At 42.3% G+C, this 14,298-nt stretch overlaps 1 protein-coding gene across 3 annotated transcripts in view; it reads left to right on the top strand.

Moving 5' to 3' along the window:
• The window catches only part of SLC16A1 (solute carrier family 16 member 1), a 40,004-nt gene extending 29,196 nt beyond the window's left edge, over nt 1–10,808 (top strand). For all 3 annotated transcript variants that reach the window (XM_082227662.1, XM_082227663.1, XM_082227664.1), the window contains 3 exons: nt 4,000–4,143; nt 5,240–6,106; nt 6,795–10,808. In XM_082227662.1, coding sequence (XP_082083788.1) covers nt 4,000–4,143; nt 5,240–6,106; nt 6,795–7,072 — 1,289 coding nt within the window. In that variant the 3' untranslated portion in view covers nt 7,073–10,808. The remainder of the gene's footprint in view (nt 1–3,999; nt 4,144–5,239; nt 6,107–6,794) is intronic.
• The last annotated feature ends 3,490 nt before the right edge of the window (nt 10,809–14,298 follow it).

Genomic DNA, 14,298 nt, shown 5'->3' with positions numbered 1-14,298 from the left:
ATGCAGAGGGGAGAGGCGCCCAGGGTCTTCTGGGCTCAGCCTGGATCTCCCCGTCCAGCCTTCCTAAGCTCTCTGGGGGCTGCTCCTGCCCAGCACATGCGTTTGCTTGAGGGAGGGCAAACAGAGCTGCAGGAGGGTGGGTGGGCTGAACTCTGGAGCCCAAACAGCAAATGGAGGAGGGTGGGAAATGGGAATCCCTTGCAGCTCCTTCCCTCAGGAGGTGCTAAACAAACACGTTCCTGTAAGGGAGAGAAGGTGGGCTGTGTAAACACAAGGGGAACTAAGGCACAGAGAAGTAGCACACACAGATTTCTGAGGTGATTTCTGTGCCCCCAGCAGGGGTCAGCTTTGCCAACCCCCTAGTTTAACCTCTGATTGCCAAAGTCTTTTTTTCCCCTTGGATGCCTGTCCCCTTTCCTCCTGATTTTAATTTTTGTTGTTGTTGTTGTTGTGCATAAAGCTGAATGCACACAAGTTAAATGCATGTAAGCGGTGGGCGGGTGAAGATTGGCTTGTCCTTTGTTTGGAATAATAAGAGAAAATGAGATGTTTGTTTCTAAGATGGGACATAATTATTTCATTAGCTTTTGGTATACTTCCAAAATACCCAGGCTCCAAAGAGCAATATTTTCTGGTCTCACTTGTCTATAAGTGTTGTGAATTTTTTATTTTGCTTATTTGTGGCTGACCTTGCTAAGCATGTGGCTTACTTAGTCTATATGTTTGTTTGCTCTGTTGTCCTTTAAACCATTTTCCAGTAAAATGAATCTTTTTTTATTAAAATTGCTATTTGTCCAGAAAAGAACAGTGTTCTTTTTCAAGGTAGTGACTAAAAATTTGGTGGAAGCTCTGCTGTTCAGGAGTTTCATATAACCACATGTCAAAGTTCATGTTCTGCAAAACTTTACATAAGCCGCTCCATTGATAGATGAGATTTTACTCTATGAAGTGAAATGTAATTTGGCTGTGTGCTCACTCTGTCAACTGGACTTGAATTCTGCCAATTCTCCCTTTTATAACATGGTACAATTCAGTAGTGTCCTCTTAACAAACACAGAACTTTAGTGTTTAATATCCATGTGAGACTCTGAAGCTATTGTGTGCTTTGTGTAGGTGTTCTGCAGCTGCTGAAGCATCTGGATGTTGCAGTGATATAAGAAAAGACTGCTGCACAAAAGCAGTAGCTGCAGAATGCTGCATGCCTAGTGTCATTCCTATATAAAACAAGTGGGTGAACTGTGGTCTGGGGGCCACATGTAGCTCCAACCTAATTTTATGCTCCTTCTGACACCACCTAAAGCTGCCCTGTTCCTCCATCTGATCAGAATTCCTTCCTTCCTGCATGCCCTCTCAGTTTTCCTGGCATTTAACAGTGACCCACTTTTATGTAGTTTCAGTAGAAGTTGAAAGGATGTTATTTTATTTGATGAAAATAAATGGGGGTTTGTTTTAAATTACCCTTTTGTACTTATTTGCGCTCTCTCTCTCTCTCTGTGTGTGTGTGTGTGTGTGGCACATTTAAGTCTGAAAGGAATTAATTTTATTTGTTTTCCAGAACAGCAGTTATTTTGGTTTGTTATACTAAAAAATCTTCTTACCTAATTATTTGAGTGATACTGTCAAACCCAGCAGGTCTTAAGTTCTAAGTAGACCTCCATAGGATTGGACATTCTCATCCAAGGGTAGCTACAGTGAAAATTGAAACAGTCTTCTTTCAGATTAGTTAATCCATAAGGCTTTTGTTTCTAGCTTCTTGATAGAACGTACTTCTTGAGGGAAACAATGTCTACCCGCCCCTGCTACAGGCAAAATTTCAAGGGAGAAAATTTCAGTGATTTATTTACATTTGCCATGGTGCAGTGGCAGAACATATGCTGTGCATATGAAGAGTCCTATATTGTCTTTCTGCAAAAATCAGTATGATTTTGGTTAAAGGGCACAGTAGATTGTATGCATGGTTAAGCAAACTAAGATCCAACAAGCTTGTGAAGAGTAGAGCAGGTACGACTTCAGCACTGAAGGTGAGAGTCATTTTTGGATTGGCAATCTGCTTGGTTCCTCCTCAGAATCGATAACTCTACCTACAACCTCCTTCCCAGCTGACTCTTGAGACCTCCTGGGGACCAGATGGGGCTCATCCTAATCCACTGGGACCCTCCCCAGGAACATCAAACTGTAGCTCTTCAAGCTTCTCCCACCCTTCTGGGGGGAAAAAGCACTGCATAGACCTATGCCTGAGACCTTGGATTTTGGTTGGCTGGATAGGGCAACTTCATATGTATTCAGGCCTGGAATTTGGGAGCCCCATATTTAATTCTTGAGATTTCTTATGAATTGGCTACACAGCTGTAAAATGCACTAATCACTTTACCATGATTTTTTTTAAAAGCTTTATTAGGAAAATAATAACTGACACACAGAAAGGAGACTGCTGTACTTTGTGTACTTCTCTAAAAACAATTGGAACAGTACCAAGTGGGACAAGATGTGACCCAGCTGGAACTTGTTGGGATTTCTGAATGCCTTGGTTGTTGTTTTTTCTAAAAACTAGGATGCTGTTATCAAGGCCAGCAAACTCCTATTTAGTTATCCAGGGTCACCATGGGGCTGAGTACCTTGTTATCTGTTAATGGAGAAACCAGATCAGTTAACATCCAGGGCGTGCACATTTGGGTTTATTTAAATGGGCTTTATTATTGGTCCTTAGTCACTGTTTGCTTTGGATTTAGGAAAGTACTTTAAATACTGCCATGTAGCTTTATCAGACTCATACGTTTTGGTTGGTAATTAAAAGAATATAGTATATACATAAAAGATATTGACTAGAGAGGATTTCAGCTGTGATTTCAGCTACTGACTAGCCTGGAATTTGATACACGAGTTATACTAAAATACCCTCTCTTTTGTTATCACTGTTTTATATCTGGTTGAAACTGTTCAATTCATCTGTTATGCCAATCGTCAAACTACTTTTTACTACTCAAGGAGTTGCTTTGGAGCTGAATCATACATTTACATATTTGGTAAAAAAGTGAGTTTACTACAGACTGCCTACCCTCACAACCATTTCAGTGTGTGGCTGTCATAGGAAAAATCCTGCTGTCATCTGTATTAGCCTGTAGCAAATTGTTCTTATGTATGCCAACTCTGCTACCCATTCTTCATTTTGTAAGTTGTTTATGAAATGCTAATTCAGACAGTTCTAAAGTAGAGTGTGCAGCTGTGTGGACATGCCCATAATACAGTGGTATCTCAGGTTACACACACCTCGGGTTACAAACACTTCGGGTTACAGACTCCACTAACCTGGAAGTAGTACCTTGGGTTAAGAACTTTACCTCAGGATGAGAACAGAATTCACATGCTTGCGGCGCGGCAGCAGTGGGAGGCCCCATTAGCTAAAGTGGTACCTCAGGTTAAGAACTGTTTCAGGTTAAGAATGGACCTCTGGAATGAATTAAGTTCATAACCAGAGGTACCACTGTACACACCCATAACCCATGGGTCATCAGCATGACTCCTGTGGGTGCAGTGGTCTATTTCTGATGCCCTTGGATCATCTAACCACCTCCTTCACTGCCCCATTGGTCATGAGATGTGATAATGATTACCTTTTTCTTCCTTGAAAGGTACATAGAGTGGAAGGAGGAAGTTGGAATTTCTACACGCGTGTGTGTGCGCATGCACACACACACACACACACGGGGGGGGGGGCATTTACAAAAGTCACCCAACTTGTAGGAACAGCTTCTCTTGCTGTTGGAGTGGGAATGTGCTTTTCCACAAGCAGAGCTCCAGTTGCAGTTCTTCGATCCAAATATGGATCAGCCTGGGACAAGCAAGCTAATCTTTAACATGGTGATTCATGTATAATATCCACAGCCTTCAAAAGTTCATGCTTTGCTTGGCAGGCACCTGTTCCAAAGTGTAGGAAATGAACAGAAATGTAAAACCCTTTTTCACATCTAGATAACTATTGTCCTTTCGATTTTCTCCTAGGTCCCATCAGCAGTATCCTGGTGAACAAGTATGGCAGTCGGCCAGTCATGATGGCAGGCGGCTGCCTTTCAGGGTGTGGCTTGATTGCTGCCTCTTTCTGTAACACAGTGGAAGAGCTTTACTTTTGTGTTGGGGTTGTAGGAGGTGAGTGGCACGGCTACAAAACATCTACTTCTTCCTCGCCCAATCCATGGAACTCTTCTCTTCCTTTGAAGTCATGATACTGGATCCTGAGAAGGATGCAAAGAAACTAGTGTAGCCTATGAAACAGAACTCAAAGGATTATAACAAGTAATTGCCCAGGCTTTTAGAAAGGCTAAACCTATGTCATTTTTTGTTTTCCCTTTTGTTTCAAGTGAAGACCTTTTTATTTGCTCAGGCTTTTTGGCTGTTGCGTTTTTCAATCCTCCTTTGGGTTTTCTGTGGTTCTAATACTTTCATTTTTAATGTTCTCCTCTTTTTAAAATGTAATATTTAAGACTGTTTAAATTTATGGTTTTTAATTGTTGTCTGCCTTTAAGTGCCCTGAAAGGTGTGATATAAATAGCTCAAAATTAAGTAAGCTTGCTGAAAGATACAGAGCGGTCCAGGAGAGAGTTGCATGGCTTCTTCTTTGTATGCACCTCTCTCGGCAGGAAGCAAGAGGGTGCCCAGAGTCCACTGTGTTTTGAAGAGAGGCACTGGGCCGAAAGGGAAGGAGGGTGCATTGCCCTCAACCTAGCAATTACCCCTCTTTGGGAAACCAAGTGTCACCACAGAGACTTCTGTGTTGACGTCTCATTTTGAAGCTCTGCATGGAAGATGCAGCATATAACAACCACCTCTTCCAACCTTGGAGTTTGACTGCAAAGCACAGCAGCACTGCTTCTTACCTTGCAGGTGCTCCTCCTGGGAAACAAATGGGGCACTTGTTAGGTAAGAACCCCTAACTCACAGTCTATCCCTACACTATTTAGTGTCTTGGCTCTTTCAGCGTGTGCTTCTTTTTTGTTTGTTTTAAATAACCTCAATCGCCTATACCATAAATCCTTTGAATCTCCGTTTCATACATACGTCAACAGTGTAGAAGCTGAGTCAGAAAATCACACCCTCACCTTCCTAGTAGCTCAAAACAGCAAATAAGAGTGCATAGACCCAGTTTCTCTCACTCAGCCTACTTCAGTAAATATGTTCTCTAAAGCATTGGATTTGCAGAGCTGCCATTCTGATACCCTTAATTCACCTTTTTTTCTGTTCCCAGGCCTTGGACTTGCATTTAATTTAAACCCAGCCCTGACCATGATTGGCAAGTACTTCTACAAGAAGCGCCCGTTGGCTAATGGACTGGCTATGGCAGGCAGTCCTGTGTTCTTGTCTACACTGGCTCCCCTCAACCAGTATTTCTATAGCATTTTTGGATGGAGAGGAAGCTTCTTAATCCTCGGGGGCCTCTTGCTGAACTGCTGTGTTGCTGGGTCTCTGATGAGACCGATAGGTCCCAAGCCGGAGCCGCCAAAGAAAGAAGTTAAGGAAGTGTTGCAGGAGGCTGGCAAAGCAGGGGCAAAAGAAGATGGTGCAGGAGATGTCAGCGCAGACCTTATTGCTGGGAAGTCTAAAAAGCAGAAGAGCACAGTTTTGGGGACTGTTAACAAGTTTTTGGATTTGTCTCTCTTCACGCACCGTGGCTTCTTGCTCTACCTGTTTGGCAACGTGGTCATGTTTTTTGGACTCTTTACTCCGTTAGTCTTTCTCAGTAATTATGGGAAGAGTATGCATTTCTCTAAAGAATCGGCTGCCTTTTTGCTCTCCATTCTAGCCTTTGTAGATATGGTTGCCAGGCCATCCATGGGCTTGGTAGCAAACACCAAGTGGGTGAGGCCCAGGATCCAGTACTTCTTTGCTGTGTCTGTTGTTTATAATGGAGTGTGCCACCTTTTGGCCCCTATATCCACCACCTATGCCGGCTTTTGCATCTATGCTGGGTTTTTCGGATTTGCCTTTGGCTGGCTCAGCTCTGTCTTGTTTGAAACACTGATGGATCTAGTTGGAGCGCAACGGTTCTCCAGTGCTGTTGGTCTGGTGACTATTGTGGAATGCTGCCCTGTTCTTTTGGGACCCCCTCTCCTAGGTAAGAGTATTTTCTGTATTTCTCTTGCAGAGGGCTGTGTATGGGGATGCATTTGTCTTTTGGTGAGAGAGAAGAGGGCAAGAAGGTTAGTCAAGGGTGAAGAAGCTTAGTTCTGGGGGCCAATTGCTGCCCTCCAAACCCCTCTATCTGGCCTGCTGAACTCTCCCCAAGCAATACCCCTCTGCAGCCCTACTCCATATCCTCCTTGAGTGTTTTTGCCTGGCTGGAATGTGTCCTCATGGTTGCCTCGATAGAGGGGTGTGTGGTGAAACTAGCCTATGCTATGAAGGTAATATTTGCATTTGTTGCCTTGCCTACTTTTGTATCTGGTCTCACCTACCAAAGGCAAGTTGTACCCAGAAGGTGGTCCAGATGGGAATAGGGCCTTCATTCTGAAAAAGATTTCCTTCTCCTCCAGAGTCAGAATTATGTTGCTTCTGGCACTTTGCAAATGCCAGAACAGTGACCTCATCAGCCTGTGGTACAGTTCCCATATTACATATTTATGGTGGAGCTGATCCAGCTTACAACATATGGATTTTTTTTTACCTGTGTAGGAAATAACCTAAAAAGGGAGAGGAGGACGTTCCCACACTCCTTGGTATTAAGGCAGAGACTTTCTCGTCTAGCCATGAAGTAAAATGCTAATGATCTTTTATTGTACTTCCCCCCCTTCTTGTCCTATTAGGTAAACTCAATGATGTGTATGGTGACTACAAATACACCTACTGGGCGTGTGGCATCATCTTGATTGTCTCTGGGATCTTCCTGTTTATTGGAATGGGCATCAATTACCGGATGCTGGCAAAAGAGCAGAAGGCTGAGGACAAGCAGAGGGCTGAAGCGAAAGAAGAAGAAACCAACATTGATGAGGCTGAAAAACAAAAAGAACCCAGTAATGATGTGGCCAGTCTGCCTCAGAAAAGCACAGAAGATAGTGTGAAAGAGGAGGATAGCCACATGTGAGAGAGACTGGTATCTTAAATCCAGGAGGGCATGATGAAAGATTATCAATATGATATGTTGTGCTTGGGTGCGGGGAGCACTGTTGGTAGTGAACAGTGGGGAGACGTTTATAAATCAGGTGATTTTTTTAAAAAGCTGCAAATTGTCTTTTTATCAGCATTTGACAGTAGCAGAGCTCAATGGGCAGTGCCATCTTTTTATTGGGTATTGGGTGGGGAGGGAGGGAAATTTTTATACTCTGGCTTTTTTAACAGTAATGTGAATGTACTAATATGTGCCTTAGAGCTTCCACATTTAGGCTGTTCTGCTGGAAAAGCCTTACCTTAGTTCTACAAACTGTTTCACTTAGAATTTTGTAGTCTGCTTAGGCTATATCTGTAAAGGATATCTTGACTACTTTTTATGCAGTAGGTTTCAAGGTTGGGTGTTAAATAAACACTACTTCACATGTTTATAAATTCTGTTACGGCCAGACTTGGTAGAAGTATAAATAGCTTTGAAGCATAGGTGATGAAAAGGTTGGTGGAGTTTTAATCAATATTATTGCAGTCCTGCTGTTTCTAGATTTCAGGTACATGCCAGCTTGATTGTGTTTCTAACAGTTTTTGAAAACTTTTCTCATTGTTGTGGGTTGTTTTGTTTTGTTTTGTTAAAGTCCCTTCTTGGTTAAATGTGAGTTCTCGCCATTTTAATAAAATATGCAACGAGACATTTCCACTGTCTTTCACTTGACTTATTATGGAGTCAAGCCTACTTTCTAGTCACCATTACTTTACTTACTGGTTGTCATCAGCCTAGAATGTCTGCCTTGAGAAAACATTTCAAAATGAAACGGGTATCTGTGCAAGTAGAGTTGGTTACTTTGTGCATGCCTTGTGCATCAAGAGAACCCTCATTTATACAGTTTTTCTATACCCGTTTGACTCATTCAGTGTCTCAGCTTAGCTTTGGAATAGGAAAGACTAAGGGTGTCACCCTAAGCACAGCTCTTGCTTACTAACCCCACCACTTCCAAAGGGATGCATTTTCATTCTCATGTTCCTCTTTAAGTAGTGATCTGACTGGGTGGCGATGAAATCTGGTACCCCATTTTGTGGAGAGTAATGCTCAGAGAACAGTGTCTCAGCACTAGCTAAACTGTTGAGTAGATACTTCTTTCTAACCTAAGGTTAGATTGGTGGAAAAGCTGAACAGAGACATTACTTTTTCTCAGTTCCTTGTGCTTTCTGATGTGGCAACTTACTCCAAATGGGCTAAGAATTCGAAATGAGATGTAGCTGCTCAGCTGCAAGACGCTTTATTTGGTAAAAGATGGGAGAATCCTTTGTATATATTTATTCATTTTTATTAGTGAGAGTGAAAACCACACTTGGGAGGATAGCAGAGCCTCTTGCTAGTCATAAATCCTACTAAAAGTTAATAAATAATCCTGTAAGACATTTACTTTTTCAAATAAACTTGCATCATCTCATTCACCCATCAAATGCTGGTAGTTTTTCATGCTACTTTCAACAATTTTTCATAGCCACATTCCAAAGTGCACAAGTATATTGACATATATCTTGTGAGTCATCTAGTTAGAAGATAGAGGCAAATTATCTCTGTGGGTTGTAAAGTTAAGTTCCAATAACTGAGCCCACATAGTTCAATGGGACTCACTCACAGATTAGAGTATATATAGAATTTCAGTCTAAGACATGCTGTTGTGAGTCACCCAGTCTTGTGAAAACCTGTAGAGGAGTATAAGTAACAGAAGCACAATTTTCTTGGAATGTACCTGATGCTTGTGTGTGTGAACAGTGTGTGTTTCAGTGTGTGACTGCCGAAGTGAACATTGCTTGATGTTTAGGCCAGAAAGATATGTGGGGAACACTGAAAACAGCAATGTCTCCTCTGGTAATGTCTAGTAATACAAAATGCATTGTATGTGCCATTGGGCTCCTTGTTAGTCCCACACTACTCAGTTTCATTGGTTGCTGCTTGCAATGGCCAGGAAGCCCTTAGCATAATGACCTTGTTGTATGTTTTGTACTATTAGGGAGGAAGAGAAGATGCTCTTTGTTTTTGGTGGGAGACGCAAATATTCTAATGTCTTGTTCTAGCCTGTGTATAAAGTTCATAATATTGTGGTACTACATTTGTCTTTTTAGGATATGGAAAAGAGATAGATTTTTAAGTGTGTTCTGGGAATCTGAACCCAGCTTAATATGAACCAAATTCCAGCTCTACAATTCTGTGATTCTGTGAATTTGTGCAGTGGTTGCTTCTTGTTTTCCTGCAAAATAGTGTTCCATTCCAAACAGCTGGTGTTTAAGTATTAATGGGTGTTCTTAGTGTTCTCAAATTTTTGGCCAGATAAATTGAAATTCTGTTGGGTTTTTCCCTTCTAGGGTAGTGTATTTTAATGATCATCTGCACAGGAACTTCCTGTGCCTTTGATTTAGCAGTTTCGTAATAAGCCATAAGCACAGGAGGTTTCTCTGCAGGGACTGCTTTGTGCGACCTAAAAGCAGGTTTGCTGTGTGGCACATCAGTTTCTCCTTCCCACATTTCCACTTACAGCTGCAGACTTTGTACTTAGAGCTTTTATCTTGTGATTGGCCTCAAGTTGTAACAAGGAGGACCCTTCAGATCCTTTTGGGTGAATAGCACACATTTGTGTGGTTTGTTTTGTGAAGAGTTAATAACAGCAGCTATCCCTGTAATGTGTAATATGTGATGTCATGAGTTTGTCCTTTGACAGGTAGGCAGATTGTAGGAAAATATGCAACTGCAAGCTTTCAGCACCAGAAAGTTTGTTAATATGAGTGGTGAAATGAATTATGATTAGTAACACTTAGCAATAATTTGTCAGTCCCCACAGAAAGTCCATGCATACACATCCTTAGAGGCTAAATATAACATGATGCTCTGGCAGGGGTGGCTAATCAGTGGCTCCCCAGATGTTGATGGACTCCAGCTCCCTTCGGTATCTCCCAGCATGGTGAATGGTGAGGGATAATGGGAGTTGTCGTCCAATAACATCTGGGGGGGGGCATAGAATAAGCACCCCATTTCTGTTAGTTTCCCTCCACTTACTAATGCCAGCGTTTTTCATTAAAGGGTAGGAAATAGATTAACAAGTTTTAAACTTTTGATTCTCCTTCACTGTATATGCTACATTTTTTTTAATCGAAGGTAAATTACTTCTCTGTGAAACTCTTGCCTTGTCAAAGCTCATACTGAAGAGAGAATTCTTACCATTTCGTGGAAACTCAAGTCTGCTTTCTTAATAGTAGTTCTAATAACTGGCCCACACTTTTGGTTTATGCAAATAAAGCTGAACAAATTGATTTTGTGTTTTTCATTTGCTCACCCCAAATATGTAGATTCTGACAAGTAACCTTGTTGGGTTTTTTGTTTTTTTAAAAAAAGGTTTCTGGAACTCTCTTGCCAGTATTACACAATGCACTGTGAAATCCTTTTCTGTTGTCTTGTTTGCTTAGGTTTTGGATTTTTTAATATTTTTTTTTGTAATTGCATTCTGCTCTAAAATTGTACAAAAAGGAACAGGTCAGGGTATTTTCATACTTTAGAATATGTTTGTTTATAAAGCCAATAGAGTATTTTGTATAAACAGATTTTATTGTACTGTACTGAGCTGCGACATAAAACCAAGTTATATGTTCAGAAATTCCATGTGTCAAGAATTCATAATAACTGGTTCACATTGCAATAAACTAACAATGAAAAATTTCAGGTGTGATCAGTGTTTTTTAGTACAAGGAGTCATGACTACAGCAGTATAGATGTACCTTTAGGAGGGAAAAAGTGAGTCTTATAGAGCAAAAAATACGGTATTTGTTCTCAATTATTATGTTTACTGGACTTCCATGCAATGATTTCCCCTCTTCCTCCTCCTCTTCTCCAGCAGGCGTGCACATACCCCCAATTCTGCTCCAGAGGGTCTTGCAACACTCTGCAGCAGATTCTTAGTGGGAACATGCACTGAGCTGAAGGAGGGAGTAGCATTATGAAGTGGAAGTCCTGTGCACAAGTGGATGTCTGTTGCACTCACATACATGCACCAGTGGCTACAAACCATTGCAACTATAGCCATTCTGGGAGCATGATTGGAGAGTGGGGTAAAAATGCCTGTAATAAAATGAAAAGATAAAATGAATTCTCTGTTTTAGTGTAAGGAACACGCTGGCATCCCCAGCTAATTTGTGTTGCTACTGTTTCTTTTGGCATTTAGAATGGCTTCCACTCTTCATTCATGAAACTGTATTTTAATTTAGCAAGGGTGGAGGTGGATGTCTACTTTGTAGGTGAAGCTCTTTGGGAACATAAAGAATCCTGCAGGGTCACTCCATAGGCATCCTCTTTCCCACAACAGCTTATCGGAAGCCCTTCAGCAGAACACAAGCTACTTCCTGTTGTTCTCCAATGCATGCTATTAAGAGGCCTCTGATCCTGGAGGTAATTATATAGCCATTCAACACCAAAGCACCAGGCCAGCTTTGTGAGAGCAAACAGACCAGTGGGGAACACTGGTTTTTGAGCTAAGCAATGATTTGGAGGGAAGCTTAGCAGTTGATTCATTTTGCCAATCCTCCTGAACAAACCAATACCCGTTTTAGTAATAACTGAGTTAAGAATGGTTTGGACTGCAAAACTTATATAAGGATCAGCAAGGATTATTGTAAAGCACATTGTACATCTATCTCAGAGCCTGATCCTGTGTTCTCCAGGGTGAACAGAACAGAATAGAACAGGTGAATCTTGCCGATATAGAGGACATCTAGATGAGTGGTTCCGGGTTTTGAAGATAGGGCAGTCACCTTTTCTGAATGGAGGTGTCCTCCCCAGAGGCATCAGATATGTAGCTTGGCAATGCTCCTGTCTCCATCTTTGTCACTAGAAGCCCAGGTACCTTCAGTGACACGGAACACCCCTTCTGCCACAGGTGGAGGCACTCATGCTTGTGAATACCACTTGCTGGAACCCACAGGGAGAGGCGAGTGCTCTTGTGCTTGGATGAAGGGAACGCAGTGGATGTAGCCTACCTTGATTTCCGCAAGGCATTTGACAAGGTGCCCCATGATATTCTTGTAAAGAAGCTGGTAAAATGCGGTCTTGACTATGCTATCACTCAGTGGATTTGTAACTGGCTGACTGACCGAACTCAAAGGGTTCTTCTTCATCCTTCTTCATCAATGGTTCTTCTTCATCCTAGAGAAGAGTGACTAGTGGGGTGCCACAGGGTTCTGTCTTGGGCCCGGTTTTATTCAACATCTTTATCAACGACTTGGATGATGGACTCAAGGGCATCCTGATCAAATTTGCTGATGACACCAAACTGGGAGGGGTGGCTAACACTCCAGAGGACAGGATCACACTTCAAAACGACCTTGACAGATTAGAGAACTAGGCAAAAACAAACAAGATGAATTTTAACAGGGAGAAATGTAAAGTATTGCACTTGGGCGAAAAAAATGAGAGGCACAAATACAAGATGGGGGACACCTGGCTTGAGAGCAGTACATGTGAAAAGGATCTAGGAGTCTTGGTTGACCACAAACTTGACATGAGCCAACAGTGTGACGCGGCAGCTAAAAAAGCCAATGCAATTCTGGGCTGCATCAATAGGAGTATAGCATCTAGATCAAGGGAAGTAATAGTGCCACTGTATTCTGCTCTGGTCAGACCTCACCTGGAGTACTGTGTCCAGATCTGGGCACCACAGTTCAAGAAGGACACTGACAAACTGGAACATGTCCAGAGGAGGGCAACCAAAATGGTCAAAGGCCTGGAAACGATGCCTTATGAGGAACGGCTAAGGGAGCTGGGCATGTTTAGCCTGGAGAAGAGGAGGTTAAGGGGTGATATGATAGCCATGTTCAAATATATAAAAGGATGTCACATAGAGGAGGGAGAAAGGTTGTTTTCTGCTGCTCCAGAGAAGCGGACACGGAGCAATGGATCCAAACTACAAGAAAGAAGATTCCACTTAAACATTAGGAAGAACTTCCTGACAGTAAGAGCTGTTCGACAGTGGAATTTGCTGCCAAGGAGTGTGGTGGAGTCTCCTACTTTGGAGGTCTTTAAGCAGAGGCTTGACAACCATATGTCAGGAGTGCTCTGATGGTGTTTCCTGCTTGGCAGGGGGTTGGACTCGATGGCCCTTGTGGTCTCTTCCAACTCTATGATTCTATGATTCTATGGATCCTGCTTGGATCACTTGATGGCACTATTCACTCATCGTACCACAACTTAAGGCACTGGGAGAGTCTCAGATATAACTGCATAGAAATCTTTCATTGTGGCTACCTGCTCGTTAATAAATGCATTTAATTTCACAGTGTAGTTTTAAACTTGCAAGAGGTAGCTGGTCAATAATGTTGCCTAACTGGGGATTGAAAAACTCCCAGCTTTGAGCACCACCCTGACTTGAATTTTGCCTGGTTAATTACATATTGGATCAGTTTCCCAAGCTCCTAACAACTCTGCCCACACCCCTTTTAAAGACACATTCTTGGAATCTGCACCCTAGGAACACAAATTTCTGTTCTAGGCGGGCTTCCTGACTGGAAGGAGGCATTCCTGGAGCAGCTAGTCATGCAGAGCTGCAGTGGCCAGCATCCTCTGTGGGTGGGCACTTTAGATTAACAAGAGCCTTTGAATATTGTTCTTCAGTACAGTGGTACCTCTGGATGCGAACGGGATCCGTTCCAGAGCCCCATTCACATCCTGAAGCAAATGCAACTCGTGTCTGTGGGTTGCGATTTGCCATTTCTGCGCATGCGCGAGCAGCGAAACCCGGAAATAACCCGCTCCATTACTTCCAGGTCTGCACGGAGCGCAACCTGAAAATATTCATCCCGAAGCTACTTCAACCCAAGGTATGACTGTACTGGCAATCCTCTTGTGGATTCCTTTTAGGACCTTGGATCCTGCTTGGGGAATATGTAAATACATACCATATCTATCTATCTATCTATCTATCTATCTATCTATCTATCTATCTATCTATCATCTATCATCTACTGGTAATAGGGAGAGGAGTCTTCAAACCCAAACACTTCTGTATTGACTCTAATGACAGACGGGCCCAACAGATAAGATTCAGCTAACAAATGTACTGAAGTGAGCAGCTCAAGGTGTGGAAATAGCACACCTTTATCTTGATGTCTGTGATAGGTTGCGCCTGGGAAGGTTAGTAACTGAGTACATCTGTCCTCTTT

The sequence above is a fragment of the Podarcis vaucheri genome (assembly GCF_965113315.1).
Source record: "Podarcis vaucheri genome assembly, chromosome: 6".
In the NCBI taxonomy this organism is placed as follows: domain Eukaryota; kingdom Metazoa; phylum Chordata; class Lepidosauria; order Squamata; family Lacertidae; genus Podarcis; species Podarcis vaucheri.
This window is presented reverse-complemented; position numbering and strand designations above follow the sequence as displayed.